The sequence below is a fragment of the Mytilus trossulus genome, chromosome 1, assembly GCF_036588685.1.
Source record: "Mytilus trossulus isolate FHL-02 chromosome 1, PNRI_Mtr1.1.1.hap1, whole genome shotgun sequence".
In the NCBI taxonomy this organism is placed as follows: Eukaryota; Metazoa; Mollusca; class Bivalvia; order Mytilida; family Mytilidae; genus Mytilus; species Mytilus trossulus.
Genome location: NC_086373.1, coordinates 10,183,102 through 10,206,092, shown reverse-complemented (window position 1 = coordinate 10,206,092; position 22,991 = coordinate 10,183,102). Strand labels below are relative to the sequence as shown.

The 22,991-nt window shown below is 30.1% G+C and overlaps 2 protein-coding genes across 4 annotated transcripts in view; one reads left to right on the top strand and one right to left on the bottom strand.

Annotated features, from left to right (window-relative positions):
- LOC134714878 (E3 ubiquitin-protein ligase RNF123-like) overlaps window positions 1-5,447 on the bottom strand; it is a 62,115-nt gene extending 56,668 nt beyond the window's left edge. For all 3 annotated transcript variants that reach the window (XM_063576533.1, XM_063576542.1, XM_063576552.1), the window contains exons 1-4: window positions 5,301-5,447; window positions 1,747-1,822; window positions 968-1,046; window positions 307-389 (exon numbers count right to left, since the gene is read on the bottom strand). In XM_063576533.1, the coding sequence (XP_063432603.1) occupies window positions 307-389; window positions 968-1,046; window positions 1,747-1,816 (232 nt within the window). In that variant the 5' untranslated portion in view covers window positions 1,817-1,822; window positions 5,301-5,447. The remainder of the gene's footprint in view (window positions 1-306; window positions 390-967; window positions 1,047-1,746; window positions 1,823-5,300) is intronic.
- Window positions 5,448-5,509: 62 nt separating this feature from the next.
- On the top strand, window positions 5,510-21,742 carry LOC134714886 (rab GDP dissociation inhibitor beta-like). Its single transcript, XM_063576568.1, has 11 exons — window positions 5,510-5,744; window positions 7,300-7,407; window positions 9,681-9,777; window positions 10,074-10,208; window positions 10,409-10,607; window positions 12,203-12,334; window positions 12,918-13,086; window positions 17,987-18,089; window positions 18,481-18,625; window positions 18,968-19,022; window positions 19,330-21,742. Exons 1-11 carry the CDS (start codon window positions 5,700-5,702, stop codon window positions 19,462-19,464), a joined length of 1,323 nt encoding a protein of 440 aa, XP_063432638.1. The 5' UTR covers window positions 5,510-5,699; the 3' UTR covers window positions 19,465-21,742.
- Window positions 21,743-22,991: the final 1,249 nt, after the last annotated feature.

Sequence of the window (22,991 nt, the reverse complement as noted above, 5' to 3'; positions counted from 1 at the left end):
AATAAACCAATTAACAGCCACGCGGTGTTGGGAGAGAATCTTTGGAGGATTTTAGGAGTGAAATCCGCGGTACTCGGTGTGATTCCGAGAAACACGGAAATCGGAGAAAAAAGTTATCGAATCGATATTTTTGAAGAGTACTGTATAAATGATAATATCACACACCTACCAATATAATCTCTTGATATATAAAAAGAAGATGTGATATGATTGCCAATGAGACAACTCTCCACAAGAGACTAACATGAGCTTATATTTAAGTTGTTTGGTTGATATTGAAAAATGTTTTCTTTAAGTTTGTCTTACCTTTCTTTACTTTGATTTCAGATTTAGGACTTTCCATAACACTGCCAAGGAAATACTGTAAATTCATTAAACCTGTTGGCTTGCTGAAAAAAATAAACGTCATTGCAAACAAATAATTATAGGTTATACATGTATATCACATTAGAAAAATTAAATTGGCAATTGTTTCACAATGTGTAAAATTGTTTTTTTGTCCCATTCAACAAATGAAAACTCTACTAAAACTGAAAAATTGCTGGTACAAATGTATAACCTTTAAATCAAAAGAATGAGTACAATAAAACCAGTCCAAAAAATAAGTTAAAACTTTGGATGTTGGTCTCTTCTGATTACTTTCAAAAGCTGTTAAATTAAATTCTCATTTCAAACAGGTGATAAATATAAAAGGAATAAAATTGTTTTGAGAAAAATATTTTTTTCACTTTTTCTAGCTTTGGATTCTTCTTTTTTGGTTTTGGACAGGTGATCCCTCAAATTAATATACATTAGCACATTTTAGTGCCACGTTACAATTTGTTATAGTTTAATGAGAAATGGTTCATTAAAACAAAGTCATTATATTTCAGTGTTAAAGGGAAGAATGTTAACATCCCTATCACATTAGTAAATATGAACACAGTTTGTTAGTGGTTATGTCAAAAATCATAGTAGCAAGTATTACCTTGTTTCATACACAGCAGCTGTGGCTCCTTCTTCTTTATGATGAAATACAACATCAAGAATTTCTTTGAGGTAAGGATCTATAATAGAAACTTATAATGTAACCAGGCTAATTTCAGTAATTTGTAAAAGTACATTGTAGCATTGTAACCTTATAAAGATTGAATATGAATTTTAAAACTATATGAATGGATGATAATAACTGAAATTCATCTATTATCTTTCTACTATGTGGACAACTAAGATAATGCCACATCATTGTACAGCCACAAAATATTTGCAGTTGTATAAAAATAGTGGTACCAACATATTAAATGGTTGAAGGCAATTATCTAATTGTTGTTTTATAAAGTTCATATGTTGTTGCATTTAATCCTGACCTGATACTACAAACCAATATCTGTAAAACTCTATTTTTACTATTTCACAATCATTTAAACATAATATTGTGAATCAAAGACACACATTTTAATTGTAATAAATTTTCAGTAAATAAATCTGCTTTAAGTATTGTAATAAGAGAAACATTGTTAAAAGTAAAATCACAAGATAGGTAAAAATAAAAGAACCTATAACTTTACGGAGGTTTTTCATAATAAATAGAGAAAAACAATGAAGAATAATTAAACAATTGTCTCACGAAAATTAAACTGACAAGAGTGCAGACAAAAATGAAAACTTTATCTGTAGAACTAAAATATCATAAAATCCAGAATACATTGTATAATTTAACCAACACAAAATTTATACAGTGTTATTTTATTTGAGTTCTTATACTACCTTCTGAACCAGTATCCTGATCTTGTTCTGATCTAACATATATCCCTCCCTTGTATGCTGCTTCAGCCATTTTCACCTGTAGATAAAAGGTATAAAAATCAGACAACTACATCATCATACACAATTCATTATGTGAACAAGCTGCTTTACTGATCATGCTTAAATTGTATAGTGAAAGGCTTTAGAAAGATTGCTACTGAGTTTGATTATCTAGAGCTGTTATATAACTACAGCTTAATTTTACTTCTCAAACCCCAGCTTCAACATGAGTTGTGAAAACTTAATCATAATGAATGTATACTTAGTATTGAAATCTGTGTGTAATGTTCATTATTGTAACTACATTTACATGCTATATCAGATGTGTTCTGTTCTTTGGTCAGGTTGTTATCTCTTTTAGTCTTTGATCTCTATATCTCATTTCCATTCTCATTTTAAAATATTTTAATTGTCTTTTTATACAATATTGCAGGTTTAAGATGGATTGACATGTAAAAAATATGCTGATAAGGAAAGAAATGCATGACCATCTAAAATCAGTCTTTAAAGAAATGGTACAGAAAGAGCAAGGACTTTAACACTTTAACAACAAACTATTTTTTCAAAAATACAGAAACAATTTTTTTTTAAAACTGAATGAGAATTCCTTTTTCCCTTGCTGTGGATTCCATGTGATTACGGACTTTCCAAATTAATTTTCCTCTAAGTTCAGTGTTTTTGGGATTTTACTTTTTTTTTTCATTAATATTCGTTGGATACCAACTTTCGTGGATTTTGTGGGTATAGGGTAACAACCAATTTAAACATTCAATGAAATGCAAATTTTCTAAAGGAATGCATGTGAATTTTGTCGAAACCACAGATTTAAATATCCGCAAATATGCAAGTTTTCCTCTATCCACGAAAATTGGTACCCACGAAAATAAATGAATCCACAGTATTCTAAATGGAAACACAATTTGTCTAAAAATCCTTCTTTCAATTATCATGAATAAATTGCCATGTACAAGGGTATGAAAGTGGTTTACAGTTGAGAGAAAAATGGGCAAACAAGTAAAGATTAAATGAAAAAACTAGACAGAAAAATGTAGAAAACAGATTAAAGGGGTGATGAACAGTAAAGAGTACAAAACCCCTGGGCAAGAAAACAAGAATAGATAAAATTGGTTAAAAATATATACAATACAATATTTGTATTGTCAATCAAGGATGCCCTTAGAGAGCAGTAAAATATATAAAATATAGATAGACAGACCGTACAAGGGCTGTACAGCCAATCAAGGTCATTAAAAGCACCATACATATATAAGATATAGATAGACAGACCGTGCAAGGGCTGTATAGCTAATCAAGGCATTAAAAGCTTCCATACATATATAAGATATAGATAGACAGACCGTATAAGGGATGTATAGCCAATCAAGGTCATTTAAAGCTTTCATACATATATAAGATATAGATAGACAGACTGTGCAAGGTCATTAAAAGCTTCCATACATATATGAGATAAAGATAGACAGACCATACAAGGGCTGTATAGCCAATCAAGGTCATTAAAAGCTTGCATACATATAAAAGATATAGATAGACAGACGGTGCAAGGGCTGTATAGCCAAATCAAGGTCATAAAAAGCTTCCATACATATATGAGATATAGATAGAAAGACCATACAAGGGCTGTATAGTCAATCAAGCCATTCAAGGTCATTAAAAGCTTCTATACATATATAAGATATAGATAGAAAGACCATACAAGGGCTGTATAGTCAATCAAGGTCATTAAAAGCTTCCATACATATATAAGATATACATGTAGCAATACAGAAATGAAGACCTGATCCCTCCTTCTCTATTTCTCACAACCACTGGCCACTACAGTCTACTACCCACACTGGCATTTAATATATATAGAGACAATTATTTAATTTTAATTTCATGGTGGCCCAAGACATCAAAACACAGCCTGACATATATCAACACCTCACAGTCATGTCACACACTTAGACTAACAGTTACTATAGTTGACCTATGGCTTATAGTACATGTATCTGAATGTTGACCAAAAAATCACAATATGACATGAAAATGAGGTCAAGCCATGTTCAGATGAACCCAGTCAAACTGACAACTTTCAATGTAAAAAAAGAAGCTGTGGTATGATTGCTAATGTGACAAATCCCCACAAGAGACCAAATGACAAAGAAATTAATAACTATAGTTCACTGTATGGCTCTTTAACAATGAGCAAAGCCCGTTACACATAGTCATGCAGCTATAACATTTCAAACAAGAAAACAAATGCCTAATTTATGTACAAATTAACGAACAAAATCCAAACTGTAGTGTAGACCTATTGCAAATAGTATTCAAGATATAGTCTCAAACACAAACACTTAGTTAAAATGGATCTCTGGTTAATGACATGTTGAAATGACAGTAGTCTGTAGACATTATTTTTTAATTGTATTAATGTTGATCTTTTTTGCACCAATTGTTTTTCCGACGTAGTCGGTATAGTTTCGGTATGTGCCCTTTGAACTTAAGGACGCTCAACTATGGCAACAAAATATGCATGCTCAAAAATCCTTTCTGCCATTGGACAAAATGCTGTCATGGTGGGTGATTTGGTTGTGTTTGAAAAAAACGTCTCGGTAATTATATCTTGATGGAAAGCAAGTGAAAACTGTAAATATTTGAACTAGATCTTAAAAAGATTTATATTTTTATTAAAATAATTGCAATAGCTCTTTGCATCCATGACAGCTGTTTATATGGGACAATTATATAATTTTTAATATAAACTTTGTTGTACGAACGTACATGACTATTAGAACGCACCTACGCATGTGAGATTTACGCGGGGTTTTGGTGAATACATGTATACTCAAAGTCTTCATATAAAGGATAGTATTTTATTGCTAATCATAGTGCCCAAAGCTGAAATAAATGATTATATTAATAACATATATGTCGGATATCTTTTTTTAAGATAGTTCTTGTTAAGAATGGTTGTGAACATTGTATATGTTATTAATATAATCATTTATTTCAGCTTTGGGCACTATGATTAGCAATAAAATACTATCCTTTATATGAAGACTGTCATCGACTATTAACCCTCAATTATCTTTTTACTGGATTGTGGTATTTTTAATTATATGATATCTTTGGACAAATTGGGGACAACATGCTAAATGGGGTTATTCATTTGAGTAACCATTTGGTAGTGCTAAAAAACTTAATTTTCTTAACTTAGTATTTTTGTTCAAAATGGCACGTACTCATCGAAAATACAGCCTAGATTTACTGAGAAGTTACAAGCCAACGAAAACTTGGAAAAATTTACTATTTTGTTTTGTTTTGCAGGCACCTTATTTATGTTTTGTTTTGCAGGCACACTTGACATGCAAAATGTCAAATGTTGGCCTTATTTAATCAAAATACATCACGTCGTCTGCTAAACTAACAGTGACAGTATTTTTGTTTGGACTTGAATATATCACAACTTTACGACGCAAATTTACTAAATAATGAAAAACTATTTGTCAACATACAACTATAAGATGTGGCTTGATAAATATCAAGTTGTCATTAGTCTATTCATTTTAAAATTTTCTTGCAGAGATCACCCTATTTTTGTTTTGTTTTGGTACACTTGACCAGTGATTTGAACCAGGAAGTGCCTAACAACTCAAATTTATTTAACCGGAAATGGTTACGCGTGAAGTACTATTTTAAAATGCATTTCAGCATAAATATTCGACTTGCTAGGTACAAACCATTTTAAGGATTAGAATAGAATTAATCAAAGGATTTTAATATATTTATTGCAAAGACGAAAAATAAGAAAATATCAAATATTATAATGATTTCGAGATTACTACGCGTGGGAGGCCATTTTCGCCGGTGTGTGTATTTATCAGCAGATTGAAACCTCACGAAGAATATTTACAATGGATGAAGAATATGATGTTATTGTTCTTGGAACAGGACTAAAGGTATAAACATTTGCTTAGCAAATAGATAAGACGTGTAAAAAGACATAAATTCTTATAATAAATGTTGTTATCAGAAAACAGTCTATCATCAGTCTTGTGTGATGTCATCACTGAAATGATCATGTGTTTTGGTTACAATACACAAAATGAAATGTACATTTTGCGAAATAGATTATATGACATAGCTGTCGATCAATCTAATAGCGAAAATGTTCAGAATCCGTTTAATGATAATCTAGCGGTAATACAGCTGCGGAGGCTGATCTGCCGACATACATTTGGTGTATTGATTTTTGTAAGCTTCAGTAATTAGAAGCCCTTTACTTTTGATGTATGTAAAAAATTTCATAGGCCTGTTAAATATGTCAGTTAATGCTTGATAAAAACATAAATTTTGAATGTCTCTTAACATTATTTTATTTTAATTTAAAGCCACACCCCCTTACTATATAATATATATTATCACAAATCAAATAATCAATAAATTCCATGTATAAGAGTCAGCATCTTTATGGTTTACTTTTATATAGAGTTATTCAATAAACAGCTGGCACTGCTGATTTAAGTTGACACAAACTTAAATCTGGTTAAGATCAAGTGAACATTGTCATGATTGTCATAAAAATAAATCAAGTTATCAAAAACATTAAAAAAACATGAATTTATACAATAGACAATATTAATTTGAACTAGGACATTTGCATTAAATGGTTATTGCATACAGTATTGAGACAATTAACTGACAAAAAATAGATTAGAGTGACATTGGTATTCCTAGGGGGGTAGGGGGAGACTACACATATTGACAGTTAACCTACATGTATTAATGTACATTTATTGTACATGTGACCATTGTAAATGAGAGTCTTTGATTGTTACAGCTTAAAGTTTACATTTGATCAAACCTACAATTTGTATGATAATTTTGAGTAAATATTACATTGTTACTGATTGTACCAAACCAGACTAGTTCTTAACAAGCAGTAGCTTCTGTAACTGAAATATTTTTTGGCATTTAAATAAAAATCTTTCATATCAAATTTCTAATCTGGTTATCTACAATTTATGCTTGTGTAAATGCTTAAAATTTTACAGTTACTTGCCAAGTGGTACAATGTATGGTCAGATCATGTTTTTGTACCTTATATGAATTTGTACCTCTACTATGCATGCTTTTTCAATAAAAAATTGTGATGTCAAAATGCATTCTTAATAGTACCGAACCACATGAGACAAGGATACATTTATACTCTCAAACATTTATTCTGGTTGTCGCTTTGACATATTCACCATTTCCTTTCTCAATTTTATTCTGAGTCTGTATAAGAAACTGACAAATCATGCTCCATAATATCAAATAAAATTTTATAGGATAAAGCAAATAATAAATATGACTTAGTATAACCCAAATGTACAACATATATGTACATGACAAATGATATAAATAGACATAAGTAAAAATTAATGATGTAGGAAGAGACTGATTTTTTTTTTTTTGCCAGATTTTTAATACCATGCATCTTACCAGTAATACATGATTTTAACTTTTTTTTAGGAATGTATCATAAGTGGTATGATGTCAGTTATGGGAAAGAAGGTTCTTCATATTGATAGGAATTCTTATTATGGAGGTGAAAGTGCATCAATAACACCATTGGAAGATGTAAGTATTTATGTGGAAACAGTTTACTCATTATGATCTCTGACCTTGTTACCAGTGATCTCATTAGACAAATTAAGAATGGTGCTGCCCTCTTGCAGTGATTGAGCTAGCGCTCGTCACTTTTGTCATTGACGAAACGATTTTCTTAATGACGAAAGTATTTCAGAACAGTTTCGTCACTTAAAATTTTTAAAGTGTAAAAATTTTTTCCCACAAAAATACAATAATTTTACCTGGCTACAAGATTCTTACAAGTTTATGACCCAAGCTAATTAACGTTTACAACAGGTGTTATAATTTGTGATAACAGGTAATCCAATAATCGGATGGGTCACTATTGTGACTATATAAACTGTTAATTAATGAATTTCATAATTATTTTCCCATCCAAATCAGCATTTTTGTTTCAATATTTCTCAAACGACCTCAATTGCACTTCAAATATTTTCGTCACATTTTTTTTTTATTCAAACAATTACAATTTGCAGTTCATTATTGTAGTTTCGTCATTTGAGCGCATTTTCGTAATTAATATATAACTGTGCACCAAAACATTTTGACAATTCCGAATAAAAATAGAACTTAATTCAAAATGTTCAAAAATATTTTCAAGAGTCAAACAGGTGCTTTCTTCACTATGTAGTGTGCATGTACACTTCTACGTTCAGATGCTATGAACAATCGTCAAATACGGAATGATTTATAAAATGCACTGCCACTAATTTGAATTTTGTTGAGTTCAGCTCCAGGATTGTGCCCATCACAAGACTTGAATTGTAAACTGAATTTCTGAATGCTTGTCAGAATCTTTCTTTTTTATCATTTATCTGCTGCAATAAATTATTCTTAATTGTTTGTCAATTTCCTCTTTTTAATGATATTACCCAATTTCTCCATTCTATATTACCTTTAAACCACATGCACTTGATGCAGGGACTTATATTTAGATCTCTAAGGCATATTTTATTTTTGGTAGACTGAGATCTAAATTATCTAATTGTTTAAAAATGATGTTAGATTTAAAGTGCTGAAAACATCCAAACATATAAATAGTGCAATAACAGCCTCAGGATGTATAGCTAGAAATAAGTCTCCTTGGATAATTGCGGTTACCAAAAATAAGGCTAATTTTCATCTCACACAAAAGTGACTAAAGTAAAACCCTCAAAATCCTAGCTAAAACCCTGCCTCTTGATGTTCTTAGCCTCACATTTTTGTCCTTTAGCCTTACATTTTAAAAGAACAACCACTGTGGGTTTTTTTTTATGGAAAGTGTAGTAGTGATTCCTTCGAACGGATTAAAAAAAATACAATTGAACATTGGCAGGGTGACAGCAAGTAATTGTAATTGAAAATCTAGAGTGACACAAACTTTTCCTAAACATATTTAAGGAGAAATTCTAGATGATAAACTCACTATTTATGCTCACTACATGTATGGTGGGTGCTGATCATAGCAATTTAATTATTCCAAACTTTTGTCACAATGGGAAGTCATGGTATTTTCTTACGATTGAATAATTAACAAAAGCTACAGTCAGGGGTACTACTTGTACAAGTTAATTTTATTTACTTGAAGAAGTAAAAAAAAAATATACACATATTATATTTTATTTTACATATAAGTAAATAAATAATGTTTGAATAATCTCCCCTTAATTTTTTGAAAAATTTACTTGTATGAGTAAATTTTTCTTACAATACCACAAAAAATCCTCAAGTTTTGAGATGTAAAATCATCATGATCATGCATTTAATGAATTTTCCCAGGTTTGCTCATTTTTTTTATTTTTTTTTAAGTTCAATGTTTCATCTTATTAATTCAACAAAGAAACTGATTGAGCAAAGATCTTGTATATTTGTGCAAGGCCTTAAAAAATTGCTCCTTTTGGAGCTTTTAAATGAGCAGTGTACAAGATAACAAACAAATGGGATTTTCATTGTCCATGAAATTAAATGATTAGTAGAGACATCTGCCAAGGGTACACAATTTAAAATTCTATTAGAGCAAAGAAATCTTCAGAATTCAAGAAAAGAAGAAAGGATGACTTTTTTACTTATACAAATTCTAAATGTCTAAGGGACCTAACTAAGCCAATTTTTGTTTACCTATACATGTACAAGTAAATAAAATTCACTTGTATAAGTATCTTACAAATTACTTGAATATTATTGAGTATCCTAAGAATTACTTGAATATTATTATAAGTAGTACCCCTGACTACAATGTATATCTCAATGAAATGATAATAAACATATGTCTTTTCTTTCAGGTTTACAAAAAGTTTGGAATGGGTAAACCAGCAGAAAAACTAGGTAGAGGAAGAGATTGGAATATAGATTTGATTCCTAAATTTCTCATGGCTAATGGTATGTATCTTCGTGTATTTATTGATTTGTTTGTCCTGTTAATTTTGCTGAAGTAACTTCATTTAAAAAAAGTAAATCGTTGGAAAATATGTTATTGTTTGCCTATAAATATCTAAGAGAACAATATAACATTTTAACACTCTTGACAGCTGTCTTAAGGGAGGCAATCCTTTCACACTTGGTGCAGTAATAGAATCAACCTGTATGTCTCAATACTCACAGCCTTCATTAGATTTCTGGACAATTAACATGTTCAATTAATCTTTGTATGAATAAATAGTTTGTTTATTTTGTAGGACAATTGGTTAAGTTATTGGTTGGTACTGGTGTGACCAGATATTTAGAGTTTAAATGTGTAGAAGGAAGCTATGTGTTTAAAGGTGGTAAAGTGTACAAGGTGCCAGCTGATGAGAAGGAAGCATTGACTACATGTAGGTATTTGTTAGTAAAGTTAAAGGAATGTAAAGAAAATTCTAAATGCCATTGTATTAAATGTTGTGTCCACTTTCCTGTAATAAAATGTTTTACACAAATCAATATTTTCATCCAAGAAAAAGATATATTAATTTGAGACTTGAATAAATAACATATGTACCATACCTGCTTAACTATATTTATAATTCTATTTCAGCACTTATGGGACTATTTGAGAAGAGAAGATTTCGAAAGTTTCTGATATTTGTAACTGAATTTGACTTAGAAAACCCCAAAACATGGCAGGGTGTAGATCCAAAACTAACCACTGCTTCAAAGTTATATGAAAAGTTTGGTCTAGATAACAATACAGCTGATGTTACTGGTCATGCTTTAGCCCTTCATCTTAATGAGGCGTAAGTCTAAAAAAGAGTAAAATCGCTCAAATACTGAACTCTTGAGAAAAATTCAAAATAGAAAGTCTCTAATCAAATGGCAAAATCAAAAGCACAAACACATCAAACGAGTGGTTAACAACTGTCATATTCCTGATTTGGTACAGGCATTTTTTTTGTAGAAATGGTAGATTGAATCTGGTTTTATAGCTAGATTAACCTCTCACTTGTATGACTGTTGCATCAAATTCCATTATATTGACATGATGCGTGAACAAAACAAACAGATACAATAGGTAAAAATGTCAAAAACACAGCAGTGAACATTGTGTTACAATCTTCATCACTAAAAGAACAAACAAATATTTAACTAAGAAGCACAAATTGGCATAGACCAAACATTCCAGCAAATATTAAAGGCAAGAATACACATATTTACCATAGTACAATAACAGGATGTATAATTACAGAGCCACTTCATATATGTAACAAAGAAACATAAAAGGGCATATATAGATATATAGACAAAGCACAAACCAAAAATGAAAGACAAGCAACAAACAAGTTTTACAATTGCACAATAATAGGATGTATAAGTCAGTCAGGGGTACTACTTATACAAGTGTATTTTATTTACTTGAAGAAGTGAAAAAAAATATACACATATAAGTAAATAAATAATGTTTGAATAATCTCCCCTTAATTTTCTGAAAAATTTACTTGTACAAGTAAATTTTTCTTACAATCCAACAAAAATCCTCAAGTTTTGAGATGTAAAATCATGCCTTTAATGATTTTTCCCAGGTTTGCTCAAATTTTTTCATTAAAGTTCAATGTTTCATCTCACTAATTCATCAAAGAAACTGATTGAGCAAAGATCTTGTATATTTGCGCAAGGCAATCAAAAATTGCTCCTTTGGGGCTTGTAAATGAGCAGTGTTAAGAAGATAACAGACAAATGGGACTTTCATTGTCCATGAAATTACACTTGAATGATTAGTAAAGACATCTGTAAAGGGTACACAATTTAAAATTCTATTAGAGCAAAGAAATCTTCAGAATTCAAGAAATGAAGAAAGGATGATTTTTTTACCCTGGATGCGGAAGGGACATTACTCAGCCAATTTTTTTTTACTTGTACAAGTAAATAAAATTCACTTGTATAAGTATCCTACAAATTTACTTATATGTGTATATATTTTTTTACTTCTTCAAGTAAATAAAATACACTTGTACAAGTAGTACCCCTGACTGTAAGTACAGAGCCACACTTTATGTATTGATTAACCCCAAAAAGTCATATAATCAAAACACATTTGCAAAAATGAAAGACAAGAATACAAGAATATTATAAACAATAATGACAGTGTCTATGGAAGTTAGATGTTATATATAAAATCTTTCAATTGTAAATTTTTACTTAAAGAGAATAAACTGTGCCTTGATTGAATTTGTTGTCTTTTGCTGAAATTCAGTTCAAATGATAAAGTTGTAATACTTTCCAAAAAACTACTTTAGATTTACCAGTTTTGTTGCCTTCTGTACAACTATGTTATATAATCATGATAATTGTAATCTAATCACTCTTGTTTTAACATAGCATTGTCCACTTGCAGGTACAAGAATGAGCCATGTTTAGATTTAATTAACCGAGTAAAGTTATATTATGAATCATTAGCCAGATATTTGAAGTCTCCTTATCTATATCCATTGTATGGTCTGGGAGAATTACCACAGGGTTTTGCAAGGTATGTTTACATTAACCAGAGATTATTGTTATAATTGCAGATATAAATTATCTAAATGCTGTTGTTTATAGTTTTTTTTAGCCATACTGATCAAAAGGGTTGTTAAGATCTTGTGCCAGCATTTCACATTTTTCTCTATTGTCAGCATCTGTCTGAGTTTATCTATACACAAAAAATTGTTCTCTGAAATGACTGGGTCTATGAAAACTTAACATAGTCGTCCTTACATGGTGGTCAGTTTCAAATTAACTGCTTTCTTTGTGGATATTAAAATTATTAGAGTAAAACGAGTTAATTGTAGCAGTCCTTTTGGGTTATTGGTCAATAAGTGTTCATGGTAGTAAAATTGAAAGCATAAAGGAAGATTGAATTTTACCAGTTTTAAAACTAGGCTTTTTTTCTCTTTAAGATCATGACAAATCTGAACATAGTGGTCCTGCTATATTTGATGAAACCTATGATTCATGCATTCAATTATATACTGTAGTTCTAAGATTTCACTAACAAAATGGATTTGTTCAAATCAATTATTAAAAAATTGTAACAATTGAATAGGAAATAAATGGTTTAATACTATTTTTAGATTAAGTGCTATTTATGGTGGAACCTACATGTTAGATCGACCAGATGCTGAAATAGTGTACGAGGATGGAAAGGTAGTAGGTGTGAAAGCCCAGGGAGAAGTAGCTAAATGTAAAATGGTCGTTTGTGATCCTTCCTATGCTACAGACAAATGTAAAACTGTAGGAAAGGTTAGTATTGTGTTATTATTATTCAAATGTACTATTCTATTATTACTATTTAGTGAATGTTGAGGTTTTCATAGATAACCAGTAACTCAAGAAAGCAATAGAACAACTCTTATCCCTTAAACTTTGTAATTTAAATTGTTGATATTATTTACTTATTCAAAAACTTGCGTTTTAAAGTACAGTGTTTTCCACAGACTGTTTAGTACTAGTGTAATTCAGGGCTATTACATTTTACCTCTGTCATTGTCTGTGCTATTGGACACACCAAAGCTCTACCATTTTTTTCAAATCATGAAATGATGAATTTCCTGAGACCACCTGTAAAATTTTGTTCATCTGGTTATCTGTTGATTTGTAAAAGATTTTTATCCTACCTAACAATTTCAAATATAAGAGGGAGGCAGTTAAATGAAAAAACAAAATGTTGCCCTACACATAACTATTACAACCAGATGCATTCCTTTTTACTAAAAACATACAGAAATTTAATGAAAGGAGAAATCGAAATCAGTGGCAATTACTCAAGAAATCATTTCCAAGCTTATAAACAATAAATGTACTGTAAAAAAGTGCATAAAGATCCAACCCTTGGTAAAATCAATATGAACTCCAGCTACCTTGAACTATATTGTTAAATGTTGTTTAATTATTAGGAGATTGACAGTTACAGTTAAGTTGCAATAATCCTGTACTATTTTAGGTAATCAGAGCCATCTGCATCTTGGATCATCCCATTAAAGATACAAAAGATTCATTATCACAATAATTGTGTTTACTATTTTAGGTAATCAGAGCCATCTGCATCTTGGATCATCCCATTAAAGATACAAAAGATTCATTATCACAATAATTGTGTTTACTATTTTAGGTAATCAGAGCCATCTGTATCTTGGATCATCCCATTAAAGATACAAAAGATTCATTATCACAATAATTGTGTTTACTATTTTAGGTTATCAGAGCCATCTGTATCTTGGATCATCCCATTAAAGATACAAAAGATTCATTATCACAATAATTGTGTTTACTATTTTAGGTAATCAGAGCCATCTGCATCTTGGATCATCCCATTAAAGATACAAAAGATTCATTATCACAATAATTGTGTTTACTATTTTAGGTTATCAGAGCCATCTGTATCTTGGATCATCCCATTAAAGATACAAAAGATTCATTATCACAATAATTGTGTTTACTATTTTAGGTAATCAGAGCCATCTGCATCTTGGATCATCCCATTAAAGATACAAAAGATTCATTATCACAATAATTGTGTTTACTATTTTAGGTAATCAGAGCCATCTGTATCTTGGATCATCCCATTAAAGATACAAAAGATTCATTATCACAATAATTGTGTTTACTATTTTAGGTTATCAGAGCCATCTGCATCTTGGATCATCCCATTAAAGATACAAAAGATTCATTATCACAATAATTGTGTTTACTATTTTAGGTAATCAGAGCCATCTGCATCTTGGATCATCCCATTAAAGATACAAAAGATTCATTATCACAATAATTGTGTTTACTATTTTAGGTAATCAGAGCCATCTGCATCTTGGATCATCCCATTAAAGATACAAAAGATTCATTATCACAATAATTGTGTTTACTATTTTAGGTTATCAGAGCCATCTGCATCTTGGATCATCCTATTTAAGATACAAAAGATTCATTATCACAATAATTGTGTTTACTATTTTAGGTAATCAGAGCCATCTGCATCTTGGATCATCCCATTAAAGATACAAAAGATTCATTATCACAATAATTGTGTTTACTATTTTAGGTAATCAGAGCCATATGCATCTTGGATCATCCCATTAAAGATACAAAAGATTCATTATCACAATAATTGTGTTTACTATTTTAGGTTATCAGAGCCATCTGCATCTTGGATCATCCCATTAAAGATACAAAAGATTCATTATCACAATAATTGTGTTTACTATTTTAGGTAATCAGAGCCATATGCATCTTGGATCATCCCATTAAAGATACAAAAGATTCATTATCACAATAATTGTGTTTACTATTTTAGGTTATCAGAGCCATCTGTATCTTGGATCATCCCATTAAAGATACAAAAGATTCATTATCACAATAATTGTGTTTACTATTTTAGGTAATCAGAGCCATATGCATCTTGGATCATCCCATTAAAGATACAAAAGATTCATTATCACAATAATTGTGTTTACTATTTTAGGTAATCAGAGCCATCTGCATCTTGGATCATCCCATTAAAGATACAAAAGATTCATTATCACAATAATTGTGTTTACTATTTTAGGTAATCAGAGCCATCTGTATCTTGGATCATCCCATTAAAGATACAAAAGATTCATTATCACAATAATTGTGTTTACTATTTTAGGTAATTAGAGCCATCTGCATCTTGGATCATCCCATTAAAGATACAAAAGATTCATTATCACAATAATTGTGTTTACTATTTTAGGTTATCAGAGCCATCTGCATCTTGGATCATCCCATTAAAGATACAAAAGATTCATTATCACAATAATTGTGTTTACTATTTTAGGTAATCAGAGCCATCTGTATCTTGGATCATCCCATTAAAGATACAAAAGATTCATTATCACAATAATTGTGTTTACTATTTTAGGTAATCAGAGCCATCTGCATCTTGGATCATCCCATTAAAGATACAAAAGATTCATTATCACAATAATTGTGTTTACTATTTTAGGTTATCAGAGCCATCTGCATCTTGGATCATCCCATTAAAGATACAAAAGATTCATTATCACAATAATTGTGTTTACTATTTTAGGTTATCAGAGCCATCTGTATCTTGGATCATCCCATTAAAGATACAAAAGATTCATTATCACAATAATTGTGTTTACTATTTTAGGTAATCAGAGCCATCTGTATCTTGGATCATCCCATTAAAGATACAAAAGATTCATTATCACAATAATTGTGTTTACTATTTTAGGTTATCAGAGCTATCTGTATCTTGGATCATCCCATTAAAGATACAAAAGATTCATTATCACAATAATTGTGTTTACTATTTTAGGTAATCAGAGCCATCTGCATCTTGGATCATCCCATTAAAGATACAAAAGATTCATTATCACAATAATTGTGTTTACTATTTTAGGTTATCAGAGCCATCTGTATCTTGGATCATCCCATTAAAGATACAAAAGATTCATTATCACAATAATTGTGTTTACTATTTTAGGTTATCAGAGCCATCTGCATCTTGGATCATCCCATTAAAGATACAAAAGATTCATTATCACAATAATTGTGTTTACTATTTTAGGTTATCAGAGCCATCTGCATCTTGGATCATCCCATTAAAGATACAAAAGATTCATTATCACAATAATTATGTTTACTATTTTAGGTAATCAGAGCCATCTGCATCTTGGATCATCCCATTAAAGATACAAAAGATTCATTATCACAATAATTGTGTTTACTATTTTAGGTTATCAGAGCCATCTGTATCTTGGATCATCCCATTAAAGATACAAAAGATTCATTATCACAATAATTGTGTTTACTATTTTAGGTAATCAGAGCCATCTGCATCTTGGATCATCCCATTAAAGATACAAAAGATTCATTATCACAATAATTGTGTTTACTATTTTAGGTAATCAGAGCCATCTGCATCTTGGATCATCCCATTAAAGATACAAAAGATTCATTATCACAATAATTGTGTTTACTATTTTAGGTAATCAGAGCCATCTGCATCTTGGATCATCCCATTAAAGATACAAAAGATTCATTATCACAATAATTGTGTTTACTATTTTAGGTTATCAGAGCCATCTGCATCTTGGATCATCCCATTAAAGATACAAAAGATTCATTATCACAATAATTGTGTTTACTATTTTAGGTAATCAGAGCCATCTGTATCTTGGATCATCCCATTAAAGATACAAAAGATTCATTATCACAATAATTGTGTTTACTATTTTAGGTAATCAGAGCCATATGCATCTTGGATCATCCCATTAAAGATACAAAAGATTCATTATCACAATAATTGTGTTTACTATTTTAGGTAATCAGAGCCATCTGCATCTTGGATCATCCCATTAAAGATACAAAAGATTCATTATCACAATAATTGTGTTTACTATTTTAGGTAATCAGAGCCATCTGCATCTTGGATCATCCCATTAAAGATACAAAAGATTCATTATCACAATAATTGTGTTTACTATTTTAGGTAATCAGAGCCATCTGTATCTTGGATCATCCAATTAAAGATACAAAAGATTCATTATCACAATAATTGTGTTTACTATTTTAGGTAATCAGAGCCATCTGTATCTTGGATCATCCCATTAAAGATACAAAAGATTCATTATCACAATAATTGTGTTTACTATTTTAGGTTATCAGAGCCATCTGCATCTTGGATCATCCCATTAAAGATACAAAAGATTCATTATCACAATTATTGTGTTTACTATTTTAGGTTATCAGAGCCATATGCATCTTGGATCATCCCATTAAAGATACAAAAGATTCATTATCACAATAATTGTGTTTACTATTTTAGGTTATCAGAGCCATCTGCATCTTGGATCATCCCATTAAAGATACAAAAGATTCATTATCACAATAATTGTGTTTACTATTTTAGGTTATAAGAGCCATCTGCATCTTGGATCATCCCATTAAAGATACAAAAGATTCATTATCACAATTATTGTGTTTACTATTTTAGGTTATCAGAGCCATATGCATCTTGGATCATCCCATTAAAGATACAAAAGATTCATTATCACAATAATTGTGTTTACTATTTTAGGTTATCAGAGCCATCTGTATCTTGGATCATCCCATTAAAGATACAAAAGATTCATTATCACAATAATTGTGTTTACTATTTTAGGTTATCAGAGCCATCTGTATCTTGGATCATCCCATTAAAGATACAAAAGATTCATTATCAACACAAATTATTATTCCACAGAACCAAGTCAACAGAACACATGGTAACATTATTTATCCTCATACAGCTTTTCATAAATATGTTATCATTGATGATTAGAATCAATTCAGTGATAATTATAAGAATTTTAATTATACATAATAGAAGAATTACTTTTATTTGTTAATCATGATTATTGTTGAATTGCAAAATGAAAGAAAGTACATTTGTTTGAAATAAAACATAATTGAAAAGGTTTTAAGACAAATCTTCCACATGCAAAATGGTTCTAACACTTGAAAATTTTATAAGTTTATGCGGTCCTCCCACATCAAATTTTGATAATTTTATGCATGTCATAGATATCCGTTACACATTTCTTGTTTTTTATTTTCATGAATGTTGTTAAATGAATTGCTCACAATCGATTGACTATATCTGATGTTTTCTTGCAGATATATATATTAGTATGATATCAGCTACACATTTTGTTGCTGCAAAGGGACATTACTTAGCCATAGTCAGTACCACTGTAGAAACAAGCAATCCAGAGGAAGAAATTAGAGTAGCATTAGACCTGATTTCACCTATAGAACAAAAGTGAGTTTGTAATTAAGTTTCTGACAGTAAAATGCCTTCAAAATATCCTCCCTACCTTATTGTGAAATTTATTTTTCTTTCCACTTTAGGTATTAAAGAAGATTAAAATAAGTTGTAATAACTTGTTTCCAAATCTTCTAGAAATAAATATGTTTCAACAAAATTTCTACTTCAAAAACAATCTTCCATTGATTGATTTGGCTGTACAAAAAGGCTATTGATGAATAAATACATGTACCAACACCTAGTCACCTAATAATGAATGTTCCAAGATTTTTCCGTGTGCCCATTCTATAAATATCCCTTAAACTGTCATCATACATAGTATACCTATTATTTCAGATTTGTTTCAGTGAGTGAATTAAAAGAACCAACAGATGATGGATCAACTTCTAAAGTAAGATTTTATTTTATGATTAAAGTTAATGTTATGACAAATGAGGGAATAAAACTTTCAGATAATATCATTATAAAATTAAGTGTAAAAAATCAGAAATTGATATATTTTTGATTTGCTTTGGCAGTTGTAACGCATTTCAAATTGTACCTGTATATTTTATATATTCAAGTTTAACCATTGTTGGCATATGCTACAGGTGATTTTGCTTTCATATTGATTTAAGTGAATAAACACGATATTATTTCAATTAGTAGAATTGTATTAGAAGGTGAATTATTTCTTATCAATGATTTCTTTATTGCAGGTATTTATTACAAAGTCCTATGATGCTACATCACATTTTGAGACAACTTGTGCAGATGTAATTCAAGTGTTCGAACGAGCATATGGAGGAAAGTTTGACTATGACAAAGTACAAAATACAGATCATGAAATGTAACATAAACAACATAATAGACTTCAAATTTTAACTCAATATGTTGTGATAAAGGGAAGCAATTCATTGCAAAGTTATGATGCATTTGGTATAAAAATATATTTGTCTATTTATTTGCATCTTTTTTATTTGGTGCACTGGCTGAAACCAATGAAATATCAGTATTTTGTTTGCTTCTTGTTCAAAGATATGTTATTTTGAGAATCTATTGGGGGAAAAATTGTACTCTTATCTCCCCTTATTTTGTTTGTTTATAATTTAGCAGTTGTTTCTGAACAGAACAACTGTATAGAGTATAGAACATTTAGAACAATTTGAAAACTAATATTAATTTTCATTCCATACATGAAATTTCTTAAAATTTACAATCTTTTTATAAAAAAGTGTTCAGATTGATCAGTGTACATATGCTATGATTTATTAATAAATTATTTTTATGTCTCTTTGTCTTTTGACTTGTTCTAACAAAGTTATATGTAAATTGTCATTATCATATTGTGTACTTGCATGGCACAACTTTGTCTGTTGAGGAGTACATTTGAGTATCATTTTATCATCTGAAATATTTTATGCTGTATAATGATCAAATAGGAAGATATGGAATACCAGTAGAAAGTTACAATATACAAATGATGTTGGAACAGGGTTACTTGATTGAGGATAAATATATTGTCACAAAGTCATGTAGTACATGTGCAGTGTTAATTGTATGCTTAGAACTTTCACACACCTAATGTGCAATAACAGTTGGTTTATATAACATTTTTTACAGGCCCTGTGCTCTGTATCAAAGCTTTTCAAATTATTTTGATTTTTAATTTAGCATTCTTTCAAATCCATAGAAACTAATTGCTTAATTGTCTCTGATTACCACATAATTAATATGACTTCAAAATTGTAAAATTGTGTTAATACTTTTCTATCAAATGAACATTTTAGATATGAGCAAAATGGAAAAGTAAATATTATGATATATGCTACCTCCACCCTGGCATTATGTGATAAGGATTGAAATGGTAAACTAGGCATAGATAAAGGAGTAAATATTTTAGTTCTTTTTATATTTTGTCACTGGATTATGCTTTCCATTATTTTCCATTATTTTTATTGACCGTGTCCATTGCAATGGCATTTATCTGTTTGTTAGTCATGGTATTTCTGTCCTATCTGTGCCAAAACCAAGGTACCCTTTTAAGATGTTATACAAGCATGCTAAATTGCTGAACCTAATGGATAATAACAATTAACAAATTCTATCTAAAATTGCTTCAAATACTTTTATGATAGTTTCAAAGGTTCTATTTCTTACATTTTTCCAATGGACCAAATTTATATTTGTTATTATTTATTAATGTGAAATTTGTTTTTGCTATAATAGATTTTTAATGAAGCACTAGAATGATCTACAATACCTATACATATAAATGATATAATACCAATACATGCTTTAGCACTTACTGCCAACTCCTAAAACCATGATTGACATTCACAATATAGAACATTATTTCATTCAAAGAACACTCATATTACTGTTATCCTATATGTTTTTATTCCCCAGCTGTGGCAAACAAGCACCAAAAGTTCTTGCCATCAAGAGCTGACAGTTTTCTAAATTTAAACCCCGTTTTGTATTGACTTCCATGTTTTCTGGTGAAGTCTTGTGTAATCATTGAAAGACTTCATAACAATTTAAGATAGAAGAGAGTGTCTGTGTAGTAATGTATTGGCACCAATACCACATCTACCTATATCTATTGGGTATTGTAGTCATTTGTATTGTTTTAAGGAAACAAGGATAACACAGCTGAAAATCTTTAGTTTTTTATTGGAAGGTAGAAGATAGTGTTAAATGTTGGCACTTCCATTTAGACTGTAATGAGTCTTATAAAAAAAAAATCCAGTACACCTGTGATAATAGTTTGAAAAAAACTACAAATTGAATGCATTAAATAATAAGAAAAAGAAGGTGAAGGATTTAGATAAAATATATATTTAAAGAAATGACTAAGCTTGCTAGTATTTGGCTTGTGAAAAAGTCATTGTTATTGTCAGTAAAACTTAAATGTGTACTGTATATCATTAAAACTAAGGATTTACATTATAAATGTAAGCTATGAGATTAGCTATGGAGCCTATTAAATGCTGATGTTAAAGAAAAAAATAAGGACAATTACTGTAGTTCGTAATGAAAAATTTGAAAATGCTATTATTTGTAAGAAATTATAATTATGCTTTATCACATTAAATATGTCAGAAATAATAAAAAATCATAAACATGCTATTCCCTAGTTTGTTTGTTTATTCTATAAAGTTGGTGAATTATTAGTGAAATGACCAATGAGACCCAGTATTTTGTGAAAAGATACATACAAACAACAGATAGCTAACATATATATTGAATTAGTTAAATATTGATAATAGGAATTCTCTCATAGAAGTCAAACCATATGTATCTACAGTGTCAAAGGCAGTGCTGGTTGTTTATATTTAATTATGAAATTTGATGTATATTTTTTGTCTCCCACCTTAAAAGGGGATTTGGAGTTGTGATATGTGTCAGCTCCTAAATCATTGTTATTAGTTCCACATTTCTCAATTAATTTAGTGACATTTATTTCAATAATTTACATAAAAAATAAATCATAAAATTATTGGAAAATCAATTTTTGAGTGCATTTACATCTACATGTACTATATGAAGGTCTCTATTGGACAAGTCTACACAAATGTTTCTTGAACAGCTTCCATCTAGTTCAATCGATACACAGGAAGCCAGAGGAAAGGCATAATGTAGAAAAGTAATGACCTGGCATTTTTATTGGCTTAAAGAAACTCTTTTCAATGAGCACTGAAATGTAATATCCAAACCCACATTTTGAGGTTAATGTCGCATAAAACATAAAATAATTTCATGCAGAATTGTAATCAACCCACAAATGAAAATAAAATAAAAGCAAGTGCAGAATTAAATCTGTCAACTCAATCCTCTTAATTTTCCTATTGGCTTCCCCTAGAATGTTTAAGAGACTGATACTACACAAACACCATACTGAAAATTGAAAATTACAGACAAAATATAATCAAGTCAATACTAACCACCAACTCAATAGTGACCTAGGGTCAGTAACAGTCATGCTAAAAAGGCAAGTTCAAGGTCGAAGTTGAAAAGAATCGCAGACCTAGTTGGTCTGCAATTCTCTCCAACTTCGACCTTGAACTTGCCTTTTTAGCATTTTATTCACGCATCACTGATGTGTCAAATTATATCATATGATTGTTATATTTGCACATAGTGGTAGACTGTAACAAATGATAATGATACACCATGCTACATGTATTATGTCTCCATGGTTTACAATCGAGGGAAAAACCTTTTGAACTTTAGGTCCTAAGTGCTCTACAACTATGTATCTTTTTGCGTTTTTAACTTTTGATTTGAGTTGATGATGAGGTCTGTAGAAGAAACGTGCATATGGAGTATAAATGGGAATTGAATTTTCTCATATCTACTCATTATACACCTCAATATG

Bases quoted from the DNA above. Each gene is read 5' to 3' on its own strand.
- LOC134714886 (XM_063576568.1), top strand. From the start codon at position 5,700: ATGGATGAAGAATATGATGTTATTGTTCTTGGAACAGGACTAAAG. The intron at 10,608-12,202 runs GTAAGTCTAAAA...GTCCACTTGCAG, and splicing joins GCCCTTCATCTTAATGAGGC to GTACAAGAATGAGCCATGTT. The intron at 18,090-18,480 runs GTAACATTATTT...GTTTTCTTGCAG, and splicing joins CCAAGTCAACAGAACACATG to ATATATATATTAGTATGATA.